Raw genomic sequence first — 17538 nt, 5'->3', positions numbered from 1 at the left:
GCGCCAATTGGCTCCGCGGCCGGGGCGGGGCGTCGGGAGCCCGCCCTCGGGGTCCGGCCGCCCTGGACGCCCCGGGGGCGGGGGCGCACCTGCCGGGGCGGACAGGGGGCACCCGGACCGGCCTGGCGCCCCTCGGCCGCGCGCTCAAGGTGGCCTCGGTCGGGGCCCGCCAGCTCTTCGCCTATTTCCATGGCAACGTCGGGGCAGCCGGCGAGGCTGCAGCGTGGGGCGGAGTCCGCGGCCCCCTTGACCGGGGAGGTCCTGGCCAGCGGGGCCTCGGCCCGGAAGGGCGGCGTCCGGACACGCAGACTGACGCCCCGACGGCGGACCGGCCCGCCTCGCACGGTCCTGGCGCCCAGGTCCCCGGAGGACCCTACCCCACCCTGCCGCGCGCCACCGCCGCTCTTCCCTTTGTTGCTTGGTTTCTATAGCAACGGCCGCGCGACCGGATCTGAGCGGGATTCCCGGCGGGCGCGCCACCGGGTCCGGGTCCAGGCCCAGTGCCGGCCCCGCCGCGCGCCCCGGCCCCGCCTAACACTGTCAGTGGTGCTGAAGTCTCAGCGGGTGGAGGGCAGGGCGCCTGCCACTTCCAAAAACATCGCGAGAGAAACTACTGGAAGGGTGTGGAGGAGGGGTGACTGGCAGCGAGGAGACCCGCAGGGCTGTGCTGCAGGCTCTGAAGGTGCCCTCCCCAAGCTCCTTCAGCCGAGGGCCGTAGGGCTGGGAGGAGAGGAGCTCCAGGATGGGGAGCTCCCGGAGTGTCCTCCCTGCAGGTGCTGTGGCCAAGTCCACCAACACTGCCTCGGCATTCCCACTCCACCCCCCCAGGACGCCTGCCTTGGGCACCCCTCCTCTAGGCCTACTAGCTTAGGGCCTGGGGCATCTGACTTCCAGCCTCCCGGTCCCAGGGTGGGCTGGGGAGCTAGGGACCTCCCCCGGGGGGGCCCCAGTCCGCCTGCTGGCAGGGCCAGCCTGACCACTCCCACCCCTGCCTCCACCCAGAAGCCATGTAGACCCTGGCCCTAACCCCCAGAGGGCGTGGGGCACTTGGAGGGCCCTGGGGCCACCTCCTCGTAGGCTCTTTTCCAGGCCTCCCTCCCCAGCTGAGCCTCCACTCTGGCGGTTGGATAGACCCCCCAAGCTCAGATGACCCAGCCTGGGCAGCCAGCTGCAGTCCCCTCACCCCCTGCCCTGTGTCCTTGAGGCTTCGTGCCAACACTGAGGCCTGCCCCCCACTGCTTACTGCCCCCAGCGCCTGCTCCTGGCCCCGGGAGACACGGTGCTCACAGGATGGATGAGTGTGCTGGCCCTGGCCGCCTCCTTGCACTCACATTCTTCAGCCACTGCCATTTCCGTGAGTGAAGACAATAGCCCAGAAACAGGTGCTCCTCCCACCCCCAAGCCCGCCTGACCAGCTGGACTGGCCCCCTCTCCCTCTGCGCTCCAGCTCTGGCACTGCGCCAGCCAGGGGGAAGACAGGTGGGGAGGCCTTAGCAGGCCTCTTCTTGAACGAGGTGGCTGGCATGGGGCTCCCCGCAGGTCAGTTATTCACTGCCTGCTCCTTGCTCAGGCTGGGCATCCGGTGTCTCTGACTAATTCATAGGCCCACTGCCCCCACCTGGCACCCAGTGCCATGTCCTCTGCAGCTTGGGGGCTCCTGCGGAACCCCGGGCATCAGCCTCCCTGACTCCACCCGCCCCCTAAAATTTGCAGTAGTGCTGTGGAGGGTGGGCTGGTTGGGCACAGGTGTCTTCTGGAAGGAGGCTACCTGTGGGAGGGGGCCCTGAGGCCCCAGGCCTGCTGGGAGAGTGAAGGGGGCTGGAGCAAAGGAGTGGCATTCAGCCCTGGCCTAGTGCCCTGGAGACAGGACCGGAGAGTGGGGCTGCAAAGGCACCCCACCTCCCAGCTGCAGGCCCTGGGCTGATGGGAAAGGGCACAAATCCCCGGACGCCATCTCCCTGGGCACTGAGGGCTGCAGCCTGGGTCAGGCACAGGCCGTGGGCTCCCAGTGAGTAGGCCATGGGGCTGGATGAGGACAGCAGGGTTCAGGGGAAGCAGGCAGGGCCCTGAGGTGGCCAGGCCAGGTGGCCAGCTGTGGAGGCAGGTCTCTTCTCTGGGGCCAGTGGCCTGGCGCCCTGTGAATCACCTGGCGTCCCAGTAGCGTTGGAAATGACCACGCAGGGCCCTCAGAGCAGTGCTCAGTGGGGGACGGTGGGGGGCCCCAGGAAAGGCAGGCCTCCAGGCTGAGCTCATCATGCGGACTCTTGCCTGCATGAGCCGTGAGCCGCCAGGCCCTGGGATCTGGGGGATGATGCGGCAACCTGCTGGGCCTACCAGAACAGGGCAGAGCCAGCAATCGCACTCCTAGGTGCCCAGGACCTTGCTGCCCCAACCAGTGCCCACTCCCCATCCCATTCCTAGGCCTGGCTCAGACCCACCAGGCACCCCAGAGGGGGACACGCAGCCCAGGCCCTACCAAGCCTGGCAGTGGTATGATGTGGGTGGAGGACCCTGACTTTTCTCAGGGTCTGCCTGTACTTGGGACAGAGGTCTCAGCCAGGAAGTGGGCCTGGGGGAGGGGGGAAGAATCTGGGGCTAAAGACAACCCTCTCCTCCCCACTCCATCCCCAGACCCCAGGATTGGAAAAGGCCCCAGAGGAAGCTAGTCTTTCTCAAGGTCACCAGCCTGGTCTCCCAGCCCCCGCGGACACTGCAACAAAGGCCTGGGGCAGTGGGGGCGGGGATGGCACCAGGACTGCAGATTAGAATTAGTGGGGGTGGGGGTGGGGGCCCACGGCTCTGGGAGGGAGACCAGGACTCCCCTTATCTGTCTCCAGTCAGGGGCCAGAATAGCTTCTATTTTAATTCTCCAGCTGAGATATCTACATGGCACAGTGGGGTTGGGGGAGCATGAGGCAGCCCTCAGGCAGGCGGAAGCCCCCTCAGGGAGGGCCAAGCTGACTCCTCTCCAGGCCAGTGGAGGCGGCACAGCCTAAGACCTGTCCCTCCCGGCCCTGCCCTCCAGTGGCTGACCAGGCCACACCTGTCCCGTGGGCCTGCCAGGGTGTGTGCGGGGGCCGCCCAAGATAGGATTTCTGAAAATGAACTCAAGTCTGAGCAGACTCTCCCTGCAGAAACTCCACACCTGCTAGCGGTGGCCCTGCACTCCTGGCAGGGCTCCTTGGACAGCTGGGCAGGGCTCTGCCAGGAGCAGGAAGGTGGGCCGGGCTGACCTGGCTCTGCTGGCCACCCCGACAGGAGCCAGGCACCTGCCACTCTGGTCCCAGGCCAGGTCCAGGCCACCCCTGCCTTGGACAGACACAGGGTCTCATACATGGAGTCTCCCCAGTGTGAGACCCTGAGCCCTGCTCCCAGGGGAGGGTGCTGGGTGCCGGGCCAGGGCCCACAGAGCAGCTGAGCCCCTAGGCTGCCAGGAGGCCCGCACGGTGTGGGCCACACGCCATCACTGCCCAGCAGGCCTGGGAGAGTCTAGGCTAGAAGCGCCCTCCAGACCCACCTTGGCAAGGGAGTCCAAGATGGAGAGCGACTGGGGACAAAGACATGGGAAAGGCTGGTTGGTTTTGTGTTTTTATGAGTTTTTTTTCCTTTGTTTTTTTTAATATGAAAATTACTTGAAAAGACAAGGGACCAACCCCACCAGGCAGCTCGGCCGGCCAATGGCCATGCCGATCCTAACATTCCAGGTGTAAGTTACAGAGCTTAAGTTCATCTACAAAAAAAGTAATAAAAATAAAATTTAAAATGGCACCTTCAACAGAACACAACAAGACTTGCGGCCGGCCCACGAGGCCCGCGGTGCAGAGCAGGCGCCCGGGGCGGCTCCTCAGCTCAGCTCCGCTCCGGCCAAAAAGTAAACTCAAAGCTAAAAACGACTCCTCGGCGGCTTGGAGCGGGTCTCCGCGCTTCTCCCCGAGCAGCCGAGGAGCAGTTTCTCTGCGGGTGAGGGCGGGTGGGCGGGGGCACTACCAAAACCGGGCGGCGGGCGGGTGGGCGGGCAGGCGGTGGGAGGCAGGCGGCCGGGCACCCTAGTCCTCGATGACAATAGGCTCGTCGTTGACGGGTGCGGGCGGTGGCCGCAGCGGCAGGGCCTGGCTCTGGCGCAGGGCGATGGGCTTGTAGGGCCGGCGGGCCGCGCGCTTGGTCTCGGAGGACGAGAGCAGCTTGCGGATCTTCCTGCAGGCGAGTGAGCAGACCCTGAGTGAGGGGGATGCGGCAGCCCCTGGCCCCTGCCCCCTGCCCGCCCGCCCGCCGGCCCGGGAGGCCCCACCTGGTTTCCTCGGTGGCCATGTAGAACACGTCATCAGGGGCGTCGATCCAGTTCATCCGCCGCCGCTTGACGGGGGGCAGGGATCCCCCCCGGATCAGGCGCACCTTGGTGGGGTACGCCTTCCCGTTGAGCAGGAGGTTCCGGCTTGGTCCCTGTAGCCACAGAGGTGTAAGGGCCCAGCCTGGGGCCTCCCCACCGCCTGCCCCTCCTCTGGTCCCCCCAGGCCTCCCAGATGCTCCCGCCCAAGCCTCCCTCCCAAACGCGTGTGCGCAGCATATGGAGCGCAGGGGTCTCTCCCTCTTACCATGTGCCTGGTCTGTCCGTGGTTCGCCAGACCTGACGAGGGAAGGACAGAGACTGAGGCCCTTCGTCCACAACCACGTGCTCCCAGAGGACCCACCACTGAGAAGCAGGAGCCCTGGGCCATGCCCCCAACAAGGCTGCAGCCTACATCAGGCACGCCTCAGCTCCCCTGGTCCTCGCCTCACCCAGGGGGAGAGGCACCAGCCTGGGCTCTGAGTGGGGGACCGAGGACATGAGTCTCGACCTGAGCTCCCTCCCTGGCCTGAGGGGGTGGGGATGAGTGGAACCTGGTTTACACAGCACATGTAAATACACCCGGGCCAGAACCTCTCTGCAGGGCAGCCACCCCTTGGGCAGCACTGCCCAGACCCCAAGAGGCTGAGCCCAGAGGGCTCCAAGCCGCCCTCACTGACCCTGGAACCAGCTGACAGGAGCCCCTAGAAGTGACCAGGCTTCGGCCAGGACACTGGCGTTTCCATCCTGTGGGCGGGGGCTGCTGGAGCCATAAGCCTGGTGACTCAGGAAACACCTTGTCTGGTCATGGTTCATACACCAGATGGGTGCCCAAGACCTGTGACTCCCAAGTGCACGTGGAGTGAGTCCAAGGTGCGAGGTCATGTAAGCGTATCAGTGTGTAAGCGTGTGTGGTCATGTGAGCTAGTCTCCACCACATGTGCCCAGCCAGAGGTCCCCCAGGACCAGCTCTTCCCAAAGGGCTTCTTGGCCGAGGTTTGTCTCCTGAAGCGTAGAAACGAGCTGCCCAGCCCTCCGCCCTGGAAACCGCCTCCTAACTCAGGGTCTCCCCAGCCCCCGGCAGACGGAGGGGCCACGGCTCCCAGCCCACAGCCCAGGCCCTGCACTACTTACCCAGGTAGGTGCCTATCAGAGGGGTGGGCAGCGGGGGAAAGAAAGCACAGGTTAGCATCAGGAGTGAATGCGTGCACCGGTGGGCCAGGAGGCAGGTGTGGGGTGCATAGCATGGGCGCGTGGGGGGTGGGCTAGTGAGTTAAGGCTCCAGCAGTGCCAGGGGCCGGGCCCTCGCCCAGTTAGCTTCCATCTGCCCCCCGGCCACCCCGCAGGACCCCAAGTGGGCCCCTGATACCCCCAGGACCCGCCCGCACATCAACTTTGTAAAACCCAACAGAACTAAATGGACTTTATCCCTCCTGCTAATTAGCGTTTTTTCACACAGAGTCCCAAACCCAAAGCTATCTGCTGACAAGCACCCGTCTGCTCTCCTGTGATCAGACCACTGCGGGGGTGCCTGTCGTGGTGGGCAGCCCACTGGCAGGCGGCCGTGGGGCTGATCAAGGAGGGTGTGGCTGGGCTGAGATGCAGCTGGCTCCCTGCCCTTGGACCCCGACCGAGGGGCTGGTGGATGAGGCGGAGGGACAGGGGGCCTGGGGCCGCCGAGAGAGCCTGTGTCCAGACGGAGTGAGACGGCAGGATCTGGCACCAGCGCTACTGGCTGACCCCATAGGACGTGCCTACCGGGGCTCCCAGACACGGCCTAGAGGGAATGCCCAGGTGAACAGGGCTGGGCTGGACGGCCACTGCCCTCTGCCACCTCCCAGGACCCCGTGTCTGGCCCACCTCCCTCAGATCCCAGGAGAGGATCAAACACGGTCTTCCCCTTGGCCAGCCCTCCCACGGCCCACAGCCCTCAAGCCCTGAGCCTGTGGAGGGCTCTGGGCATGTGCACGCTGGGGGCGCACAGCACTGGGGTGCCACTCTGGAACTGGCCTCCCTATCCTGAAGGGCTGGCTGGAGGAGCTCCAAGTGCATTTCCCGTGTCCCCACCCCCCAGCCTGGCTCCCTGTCTGCCTTCCCGGCGCGGTCTTGCCGTGGGCTGACTTTCGGGGCACCGGGGCCCACAGGGCTGACGTGTCCTTCCCTGCCACGTGGTCCCTCCCCTGAGGACCCCACGCTAGAGCTGCCCAGGGCCCATGAACACACCTCCCCTAGCTAAGGGGGCAAAACCCAAGCTCTGGGTGACTGAGGGGACAGCGCCAGTGGAACCCTGATGATCAGAATCCTCCTCCTGAGGTGCCCACCCAGTGCCCGATGGGGTAAGATTCCCATGGCGGCCCCCCATCCCGCACTACCTTCATGGCCTCAGTGACTTGGGAGAGGGCACTGCTACCTCACCTCCAGGACCCCCACTGCACCACGCCAGCCACACCACGGCTGTCCTATCTGCCTATGAGGGGCCCGGGGTCCCGCAGCCCCCCACCGGGCAAGGGCGCAGGCGGGGGTTGCAGGCACAGCAAAGGCGGGCACGTGAGCTGAGGCTGGCAGCATGCGGGCGGTCACAGCACGACGCAGACGGTACGGGCGGGCGGCGGGGGCGCCAGGGCCACCCGAGCAAGGACAGTCCACTGACCGGGCGCTGGGCCAGGAAGGGGGGTAGCCCAAGAGCCAGGGGCCCTGGGACAACAGGCGGCCTATGGGCAAGTTGGGGGCCAGAGCAGCACTCGGGTCTCTGCCGAGCGACAGGTGAACCGGAGGGCAGGGCAGGGGGCAGCGGGGTGCGGCCCCGCCCGTGTGGACTGCCCTTGGACGTGCCCTGAGCCGGCCGGCCGCCACGCCAGGAGCACAGCACACGCGGCACCGTGCCGGCGCCCCAGGCCTTACCCCTACTGGGCATCAAGAGGCGCTTCTTCACGTTGCCTGGCAGCGCCCGCGGCAGGAGAGAGCAGAGAACACACGGTCAGCGGGCGCGGCGCGGCGGGGACCCGGGCCTGGCCCCCGGGCACAGGCTGTGCTGGCCGAGCCCAAGGCCCCGGACTCACCGTCCACCCCGTTGTGCTGCTCGTAGCCCCTCTTGCCCAGGATGGTGGGGGAGCCGTTGTTGATGACAGGGGCCGCCTTGACCGGGGTCAGGCCGCTGAGCACACCGGACACGCTCTTCACAGGGTCGGGCTTGGGGGGGCGGGGATGGGTCTCTGTAGGGGGCAACGTGGGCAGGTGCTCAATGGGTCATCAGCAGCATGACCCAGGAGAACACGGCCTGGGGTCCACAGAGACCAGGGCCCCAGAGAGCAGTACAGGCCTGCACCCCCAGGCCCAAGCCCCAACCACTGAGCGGGATCACCAGCGACTGCCGCAGCTGACGGGCTCCGGGCTCCAGACACCCACAAACAAGCAGACCCACCTAGGGACCACCAGAGCTGACGCACAGGGCTGGCCACATCTGCCGAGGCCCCCCGCCCGTGGATCCTCTCAGGACCTCCTCGCACAGGTCAGGGCGAGGCCAGGCCCAGGACCGAGACTGCAGACAGCAAGTGGAGCCAGGGCCACTTGTGTCTGCTTGGAGCAGCTTGGCTCACGGTCTTGGAATGTCCTTCTTGGAGGGAAAGCCACCTCCACCCCGGGGGGCAATGGCTCATGAGCCAGCCAAGCCTAGCCAAGCAAAGAGCCCTGCCCCTGCCCCTGCCCCCCCAACCCTTGGGACAAGGATCGTGTGGCTGGTCGGGTGGCGGGTAAAGCCAGCCAAGGTGCTCAGGGCCCACACAGCACGAGGGCCTCCCCGAGGGCACAGGGCAGCCCCTGTGGGTGCTGGTCTAGTGTGCCCCACCCAGGCTCCCAGGGACTTCAAGGTCAAGGAGAGCGGATGGCAAGACAGGCGGGCTCGGTGTGCCCGAAGGGCTGGACCCTACTGGGGGATCGGGGCGCGGCTTCTCTGCAGGCCACCTGGCCCTCCCGCCGGGCTGAGTTGGAGGGGGCGGGCTCACCAAGATACCGAAGGACGGCTTCCAGGGGCTTCCGCACGGCCTGCTTCAGCACAAGCGGGCTCTGGGAGGCTTCCGGCAGCCGGGCCGTGCCTGCGAGGGGCCGGGGGAATGGTGGGGGCCGGGGTCAGGACTCCTGCCCAGGCCTGCGCGCCCCTCCCCACCACCCGCGCTGCATCTCCCTGCGGGGCAGACACTCACACTCGGCCTTGATGGCTGCGCTGTTGATAGGCGTGTAGGGGTGCCGGGCAGCGTGCCACGGGCGCAGGATCTCTCGGCACAGGCGCCGGGCGATCCGCGTGAGCTTGGTGGTGTGCAGGTAGAAGGCCTGTCTCGTCTTCATGGCAAACTTGGGGCTCCCGCTGCTCCGGGCTGGGACGCCATGGGGGCTCTGTGGAAGGGGGCGCGCGGCCCCGACACAGCGCCATGACTGAGGGCCGGGCCGTGGGGCACGTGCTGGGGCGGGGAGGAGGGCCCACTTACCATGTTACTGCGGTTGGGTCCTGGCCTCTCCCCATCTAACCGGGTTGGCATTTTCAAGCCACCATATTTCTTCCAATATGTCCAACAAGATGCGCAGAGACGACACTGCATGTTAGGGGGACCCCAAGAATACCACTGGTAAGACTGGGTGGCTACGGACAACAAAGTTGGAAATAGACGCATTCTTAAGCAGAACCAGTGACGGCAGAGAGCATTACACAGCTGTCACCCGCCCGCCCGCCTGCCCGCCGCCCTGTCCCCACGGGCCCGGGCACCCCCTCGTACCCCGGGAGAGGGCTTCCCCAGGCAGGGTGTGGCCCCTGTCCCCGGGACGGGCCCCCGGGGCGGTGCAGGGGCGCCCAGTGCTGTGGGTCGGGGCACGCCCTGGGTGCCGGGCGGGGCACTTACTGTAACAGCTCTCGCAGGCCCGGCCGGCCCCAGGGCTCTGGCCTGGCGCCCCTGCGCCGTTCACCACGCCTGCCTTGACACTGTTGACGCTGATCTGGTTTGGGTTCGGCTTGTTACTTAGGTAAGCGAAAGAGGGGAGTCACAGGAGCGCCAAGATGGGATGAGTGGCTCCCGGGGCCCCGGCAGCACCCTCCACCCGACCCGCCTGGCCACAGTGGAGCCAGCCGCCCTCCCCTGCCCAGGGCGTACGGCCTTCCACCCCTGAAGTCCCAGGAGCAGCCCCCGCGGGGGTCCCAGCCCTTGTCTGCCCCCAGGTCCGTCTGCCTGGGCCTTGCCTTCAGCCACACCCCACCTCACCTATCCCAGGCCACCAGGGGCTTTGGTGACAGGCCCCCAGTGCTCCTGGCACTAGGCAGGGTAGTGCCGTGGGACCCTCTGACGCCAGCACCCGCCGCCCCCCCCCCAGGGAGAGCGGGGCAGCCACGAGGCGCACTTACTAGTTGGGGATATAAACTTGCTTTAACTTGCTCTCTGCTTCCGCAGCTTTCAAGCGTTTCTTCAAACACAAAACAGAGGGTCAGGGAGGCCAGCAGGTGCTGTCCCTGCACTGCCTCCCTCAGGAAGATCTTCGTGAGAGGTCGTCTTAAAATTCACCCAGGGCCTGGCTGGCAGAGCAGCGGGTGCCCTGGGACACCTGCCCTCTGCCTCCCGCCCCTCGCCGCCCCCAGGTGCCCCGGCCCTGGAGAGAGGGGACGGGCAAGGGTGGGCAGCTCACCTGCTGCACATATCTGTCGGTGGTCTTCCACATGTAGTAGTATTCGATGATGCTGGTGAGCGACTTCCAGGGCAGCTAGGGAGGGAGGGGGGCGCATCAAGGCAGGGCGGGATGCGCTCTGTGGGGCGTGCCCTCCCCCAGCACGTCAGGACTCTTCTCCAAGTCACACTTCATCTGGGCGAACTCCAGCTTCTTAAAACACTTCACGGAAAGGGCTTCCTCCCTGGGCCTCCACACCCCCAAAGCACCTCCGTCCCTTGCTGGGCGAGCCTCCCTTCTCCGGCACAAGGCACACGGCAGGCCACCTGGACGTACTGCCCCATCCCTGCCCCGGGACTCGAAGCTGCACTGCTCCCACCAACAGCGCCCGGGAACCCTGCTCCAAGTCCCAGCGCCCTGGGTCGAGGCACCCACTGTGGGCTCTGGAGACTCGAGTCTGAGTCCCAAGGGACCCTTAGGCTCTGGCCTGTGCATCCTGTGCTGCTGAGTTCACAGCGCTGCCTACAGAGCCAGCGTCCTATGCGCACACTAGGTGCTGACCCTGCACAGATTCACCTACAACTTGTGCCTTGCGAAGTGGAGAATTCGGACACCACATTTTGTCCACCTGGTCTGTCCCGACAGTGAGTCAGGGCCCCACAACACGTGGGTGACAGTGGCCAGGAGGACGGCATGTCCCCACCGCCCCCGTGGGGTCTGACCTGTCTCCTAGCTCTGCTTGGGATTTTGCAGGTTCTGCGTGTGTCTGCCTCACAGTGGGGCCGGCTCTCAGGGCTTGGCCTATGCCTCATGTCCCGTGGGGCTGCATAGGTCCCTCTGACAGCCACTGGGACCCATGCAGCCTGATGCGGCTTCTCCACCCTTAGTGGTTCCCACCTGCCTTCTGGAAGCCGCTCCACTGACACAGCCCCGTGGACCGGCCTCCTGTTACCGCCAAGCCCCTACTCTGAATTAGACGCTGGCGAGCCCGCTGCGGCCCAGGCCCTCCTCAGGGCTGCTAGTCAGGCTGCCTGGCCACCCTGCTGCCTTCTCTGCACCAACACACACTTTCGAGGGACCCGCCAGCCTCCCCATATCGGGGAGCTGCCCTCCGCTCAGATGAGTCTCAGTGTGTTCTAGGGGCCCTCAGGGCGTGGTGGGGGTCCCTGACGGCCCTGTCCCTGTCTGCACTGGAATTCCCACGGGCTCACTGGGTGGACACTTTCAACACTTTCAAGGGACACAAAACAGCGGCATAAAAGGAGAGACTTAACTACTTAAAAAACAACAAACCAAACCAAATAAACCAACTCAACCACGCACGGGGTTCCAATTGCTGGTGACGACCCCGGCGACACCAGCACTGGCCCTTGACCTGGCAGCACACGGCACACGTGGCTCTCAGCCCCGACCCCACCAGGTGCCCCCGCGGGTCTCCTCTGGAGCCACTGACGGACGCTGGGCACGGAGACACGGTGGCCTTGGGGGGAGAACTGGGTCCTAAGCTACCCCACAGCACTCACAAAATCTTGCTGAATGTCTGTGAAATCCTTCCCATATTTTTCCAGGGCCTCCTCGAAAAGGCTGGCCTCCGAAGCCGACCACTCCTCCATCTCATCCCTGCAGAGCACGGGCCCGCCCTGCGGCACCAGGGCTGAGATGGCCTTGGCGACGTCGTACACGCTCCTGTGCAGTGTGTCCATGGCGTGGAACTGCAGCAGGAGAGGCAGGGTCACCCAGGCCCCGGCTCTGCTGTGAACCCCCCCACCCGGGGCAGGGGACACACCCAGGCCAAGTCTGGGAGGCCACAGGACAAGGGGGAGCCCCATGCAGGGCTCGCCAGCCCTCCTGCCTAGGAGAGAGCGAAGTCTCGGGGGGCAGCCAGGATGCATGGGGACACCAGGGCCTCCAGGCAGAGCGTGGGGAGGCCCCTCCCAGAAGACCTAGGATGGGGTCGAGGGAAGGGTGGCTCAGCCAGGCCCGAGGCTGGCAGGCGGTGGGCGCTGACCTGCGGTCTCACAGCCGTCCCCCCACCCCCACGGGTGCGGCACCCCCAGGAGGAAGTGCCCTGAGCAGGGCAGGCGCCGTGCACATGGGAGGGGCTGGCCTAGGGCAGGTGAGCCGTCTTCCAGAAGACACAGCTACCACTCTGCGACAGGAGACTGCAGAGGAGCAAGACGGCCCCCTGCACAACAAGGTCCCAGCAAGGGTCACCGCCTGGGACAACCAGAAGCCGTGTGCTGCAATCCCAGGAGGGTGGGTGCCCCTGGTCTTGGCCTTCCAGTGGCCACTTACCAGGGTGATGTCCCGGGAGGCGGCCGCGGCACTCATGTGCAGGCTGGGCTGTCGGACTGAGCTGCTGCAGTCCAGGGCCCGGGCGAAGGTCCCCACGGAGCTGGGGGGAGGAGAGACACTGAGCACCAGAGTGCACAAGCAGGAGGGGTGGCCAGACCGACCAGGACACATAAAGATGTGCCCAGACTCAGCCGTCCTGAGACGGAGCCCTTTGGTCTGGAGCAAGGGGCCGTCATCTCGGGTTTTCTGTAAACCTCTCCTTACTCAAGAGCCTCCAGGTCCTAATGCTCAAGACCCCGTTTCCACGTTGTTTCCAACGGCACAGGACCCAGGAGCCTGCTGGATGCGTGGCCACAGTGCCTCACGGGGGCTCCCTTCTGCTGACCCAGCCCAGGGACCTGCGAGGCCCTGGGTCTCTGAGGCCACATCTGTTGCAGCTGCCTCACCCAGTCCCCAGGGCAGAGCTAGATGAGTACCATCACCCAACCTACAGTCTTATTCAGCCTCTGCTGGCGGCGGCCCCTGGGGTACAGGGGCCGGCAGGTGGAGCTGCCCCAGGACCCACAGGGACACAGCTGCAGTCAGCAAACCCCAAGAGCCGTCTCCATATCCAGGGAAGGGCCAGGACCCTGCCTGGCCTCCTTGGGAACTGCAAAGCGGTCTTAACAGCAGAGGCCTGGCTCCTCTGACCTCCCACACCCTTCACTGGGGTACGCCCTGCAAGACAGACGCCATGGCCTCACGTCCTGACGCCTGCTGCAGGAGTGGGCAGCAGCTGTGCCCAGGGTCCAGGGACGGAACGGTCGCCCCGGCCCAGGACTCACCGGGCCACCACCAGGAACTGGTCGACCTGCTTGTCTGTGAGCGGGTTGTGCGCCTCCCACACCTTGGTCTCCAGTTTGGACTGGTCTCGGCCATCTTCCTCACCTGCAAGGGAGGAACACCGCACGGTGAGACCAGCCAAGGCTGTTCTGAGACTCCCGTCAAGGCCATTTGGGGCCAAGGGTTGGCCTGCTCCCAGGGGTCACCGAGACTGGCTGCTCTTGCAGGGGGTGGCCACATGCCCTCCTGCAGTGCTGGGAGCGAGCCCAGGGGCCGGGCACACACGCAGATGAGCGCACACAGGGGCTGCCGGCTGCAGCTCCAAGGCGAGCTCAGCACGGGATGGGTCTTCCCCTCTGCGAACAGTGGTGCGCAGCAGGCGCCTGGGGCTGGCGGGCCGCAGTCCTGGTGGAGGAGCCGAAGAAGGTGCCGTCAGGAGGCTGGCGGAGCACGGCCAGCTGGGCAAATGGACGAAAGCAGCTTGGTTTCGATCCATCAGGCTTTTTGTTACGAGATGTTGCAGGGTCAGGGCCGTTGTTCCCAGCCCCCCAGGGGCAGCACCTATGTGACCATGGGCCAGTCACAACCAGGACACTGACATCAACGCAGTGCAGACACTCACGCCGGGGCCACAGGCTGTCTCAGAGCATCTCTCCTTTCAGGAGGAGGCCCTGGCCGCACTGCCGGCGCAAGTGTCCCTTGCTGTGTGCTCCATGGTCAGCAAGGGGGAGACGGAGGGACCTTCGCTCACAGAGCCCAGACGAGGCCCAGAGTGCAGCCAGGCTTAGGGGGAGGCCCACAGGGCGGCTTCCTGGTGGCAGCCGTGTCACGTCCACACTCAGCCTTTGTTGCTCTTGGTGGCAACCAACTTCCAGACCCAGAATGCAACCCTCACAGCGTCGGGGAGCCCAAGGGGACCCCGGTGTTGCGGGATCAAGTGGGGCTGGGCGTGGCTGCAAGTCACCAAGGAAACACCTGCCCCCTCACCACAGGGAAGGTCAGAGCCCCTAGGCTCCACAGACGGCGCTGGGCTGGGGGCTCAGGGGGAGAAGCCCTGCTCGGCAAACTAGCAGGGCAGACCCAGAGGCTGGGTCCCGGGGGCCGCTCCGAGGGGAGACACGTCGTGACGCCTGCAGGACCAGTGCAGGTGGGGCTTTCAGCGTCAGGGGTGGGCTCCTTCCTAGGGGGCAGCTGGGCACCTGGGGTCCTGCACCTCCTGGCATCCGTGGTCTGTGGGCCACGACCAGCCCCCAGTGACTGCCAGGCAACTGAGTCCAGAGCCTCAAGCACAGGCCGCTGTGGCCCTTGGCCCTACCTGTCCCCCGCACTTGTCCCCCCACACCACACTCGCTCCTTGCCGGCCTTCGCGGGCGTTGACTTTTGATTTCACACGCGTTAAAGGCAGGGGTGCGGCTTCACTCGCTGGCAAGGGCCCGGGCTCCAGGAGGTGTGGGAAGATAGGAGGTCGAGCCCACACCGACCCCTCCTCCCACCATGGCCCAGGAGGTGGTGGGGCTTCCCTGGGGCTCCCAAGACCAGAGGCGCGCCTCCCACCAGGCACCCAGGGCCGCCGGGGAAGTAAGGTCCCGCTGACGTCCCCACAGGGCCTCTCCCAGTTCCCAACGGGTGTGGCCATCCACAGGCCCCTCACCCTCAGCCCCACGGGGCCCCGGGAGGATGCCAGTCCCTGGAGTAGGGCCCTGGTGCTGCTGCACCCGCGGCAGGGGCATGGGCCGCTCACAGGCCCCGGAGAGGCCATGCCAGGAGACCCCTGGGCAGCAGCAGCCGGCTCCTGGTAGGCGGGAGGCCACAGGGTGGAGCTCCATGGCTGCACACAGGACGAAGCCAGATGCACCTGAATAGATGGGAACCACGCTTCCCAGTGAGCCCCCCGCCACGCGGCTTCCCATCAGCCTGGCACAGTGCCCCCTAGTCTGGAAGGAACCCCCAAGGGACAAAGAGCAAAATCCACCAACGGGAGGAAGCAGGTGCCCGTGTGCACGTCTGAGACACGTGTACATAACAGGACACGTGCACACCAGCCAAGACCCGACGGACGTGGAAGAAAACTAGACGGGACTCAGGGACGTCAGGCGTCCCACAGCGAAGAGGCGCCGTGAGAGCAGGGGCGGGGTGCCCCCAGATGCAGGAGGAGCCCACTGTGGGCACGAGAGCCACGGCCCCAGACCAGGCAGGTCCCAGGCAAGCCCCGAGGGAGACGGGGCCCCAAGAACCCCTGGCAGTGGCTGCAGGCCGGCACCAGGCAGGGATGACCGGCCCCTTCACGGAGGAGTAAAGGCTGGACGAGAACAAGGCACTAAGGCGGCCCCGCAGCCAACCAGTCGGGCAGTTCAGCCGTCAGGCCTGTTTCATGGAAATTTCGTGACGAGTCAGCAGAAAGCGGTGACGAAGCCATGCAGGGAGCACGGGACAGGGAGGCAGCAGTCGCCCCACAGTCTGAAGGAAGTCCTTAGAAACAAGGACACAGACTGAAGGCAGCAGGGGAGGTGAGTGTCCACGCCTGCACAGCCTCTGGGTGCGGGACCCCTGCACCCCGCAGGGGCTCTGACACCAGTCAACCCACCTGCCGGAGCGCAGCCGCAGCTCGGGGCCCAAGCAGCACACAGCGGGGACACAGGCTCCTCCACGCGGCCCCCGAAGTGCCCAGTGCGCTGCCGGTCACCCCCAGCAGGTGAAGCTCAGGCCTCACCCCAGAACCGTGCCCCAGCCAGACGCCACAGGCCTCCAGTCACCACGGGCCCACGCTGCTGTCTGCACTGCTTGGGAGGGGTCAAGCCCACCTGCGTGCCCCCGTGCACGGTGGCCTCACTGACGTGCCCCCCACTTGCAGAGGTCGGTGACATAGCCAGGTTCATTCAAACAAGTTTTTCGTAGAGGAAAAGTGCTTTTAAAAAGTTACGAAAACAAATGCCAAAAGGAAACAAAATCTCCATGGAGTTGCCAGGGAGGGTCTGGAGACCTGTCCTGTCGGGGTCCCAGGGCTGCTGCCCAGACAAAACTTCCAGAGCCACCACCCCTCCTGCCAGCCTCCCTGCCTGGGGCTGCTGAGGGGCCTGCCCACCTACCTTCCTTCAGCAAGTCGGTGATGTCTGCCTGGTACCGGTTCCCTACACGAATCTCTCCCTTGTCAGCCAGGAGGGTCTTCTGCTGGGGGTCGTAGACTAGAGAATAGAAGAAGAAGTCCTGGAAAACAGCACAGAGGCAGCGTCAGCATGCGCGGGGCCTGGCCCAGAGCCCCGGGGGCGAGGCCGCCTCCGCGCTCCCGGAGGCGGGGGGGGGGGGGGGGAGCGTCAGCGCAACAGGAGGACACGCACACGGGAGAACTGACAACCACGCAGGACAGTCACCTGCCCAGAGACGCAGAGCTCACAGCCCTCCAGAGGGCAGCGCCGTGGAGACAACACCCCGTTCACAGCCCTCCCGGCAGCAGCAACAGTTTGAAAATTTAGTTTATAAAAGCATTTAATAGCGACAAAAACCCTAAGGCATCTAGGGACAAAGCCAACAGATTCTGGGCATGTCCTTGGAGGAGATGGTGCAGTTTTCGCGTGGTTGTCACAGGCGACGTACACAAGGGTACAGAATGTTCTGGACTCGATGCCCTGAGCTGTCAGCCAAGTGGCCGCCTCTGCCTCCACGCCTGTCTGCACCGACCCGCCAGCTCCCAGGCCGTCCCGGCTGGAATCTGCTCAGTCGGCCTTCCTGGCCTTTGCCGCCCCGCACCCGAGTCCCACATGCTCAGTCGTGTTTTCTGGAAACTGCTTTCCGCCAGTTTGAACTGTTTTTGAGCCAGCCCGCCGACCCAGGCCTTCCAGAGGGTCTCGCCATGTGCACTCCGGGGTCACAGTGCCTGCGTCCCCACTTCACCCTCCTTGACTCCCTGGCAGGTGCCAGAGGCCCTTGCCCCACCCTCCTCTGCTCCTTCAAACCTGCCTCCTCAGTTCCTACCGCAAGGAGCTTCCTGCACTCCCCAGGCGGCCAGTGGGTGGCGCCCGTGCCTGTGTCCAGTGTGGGCTGCAGCTGCGCCTGGGGACCACCTGAGAATAGTCAGTTCTCGCCTGGGGCCGCTCAGACCCAAGAGGGAAGGTTTTCTCACTGTGTAAGGGCGGTTAGCTTCTTAGACAGCTGAGAGGAGACAAGCTAAAAATGTCCCAACGTGCGCACCCTGGAGACACACACAGGCCCCCGAGTGTGGCCCGCGCACTTGCTGGAGAGAAACCAGTTCACAGCTGACCTTTCTGTTCACAGACATTCCTCCATGTCACTTCCTCAGTGCGGCTGTCACTCAGGGGTTTTTCTGAACTGCAGACAGCACCCCACTGCCAGTGGAAACAAGCCTGGAGGCCATGGCCCCCACCCCTGCCCCGCTGCTCCCCTGGGCCCGGGGGTGCCCCGCTGGCTCCCCAGGGCTGACTCCAGCTCTCGACTCTGAG

At 65.5% G+C, this 17538-nt stretch overlaps 1 protein-coding gene across 3 annotated transcripts in view; it reads right to left on the bottom strand.

The window, feature by feature from the left end:
• Window positions 1-3575: 3575 nt before the first annotated feature.
• MTA1 (metastasis associated 1) overlaps window positions 3576-17538 on the bottom strand; it is a 33999-nt gene continuing 20036 nt past the window's right edge. The window contains exons 7-21 of one of the 3 annotated variants that reach the window (XM_072963880.1): window positions 16171-16288; window positions 13087-13189; window positions 12263-12362; window positions 11491-11679; window positions 9989-10063; window positions 9711-9769; window positions 9214-9329; window positions 8806-8957; window positions 8524-8713; window positions 8326-8415; window positions 7384-7536; window positions 7226-7261; window positions 4593-4624; window positions 4289-4440; window positions 3576-4194 (exon numbers count right to left, since the gene is read on the bottom strand). In XM_072963880.1, the coding sequence (XP_072819981.1) occupies window positions 4047-4194; window positions 4289-4440; window positions 4593-4624; window positions 7226-7261; window positions 7384-7536; window positions 8326-8415; window positions 8524-8713; window positions 8806-8957; window positions 9214-9329; window positions 9711-9769; window positions 9989-10063; window positions 11491-11679; window positions 12263-12362; window positions 13087-13189; window positions 16171-16288 (1713 nt within the window). In that variant the 3' untranslated portion in view covers window positions 3576-4046. Of the gene's footprint in view, window positions 4195-4288; window positions 4441-4592; window positions 4625-7225; window positions 7262-7383; window positions 7537-8325; window positions 8416-8523; window positions 8714-8805; window positions 8958-9213; window positions 9330-9710; window positions 9770-9988; window positions 10064-11490; window positions 11680-12262; window positions 12363-13086; window positions 13190-16170; window positions 16289-17538 lie in introns of those variants that run through there. The other 2 variants (XM_072963881.1, XM_072963882.1) reach the window with 2 other exon arrangements.

This window comes from Vicugna pacos, chromosome 6, assembly GCF_048564905.1.
Source record: "Vicugna pacos chromosome 6, VicPac4, whole genome shotgun sequence".
In the NCBI taxonomy this organism is placed as follows: Eukaryota; Metazoa; Chordata; class Mammalia; order Artiodactyla; family Camelidae; genus Vicugna; species Vicugna pacos.
Note: the sequence above shows the minus strand (reverse complement) of the source record. Positions and strands in the feature narration are given on the sequence as shown.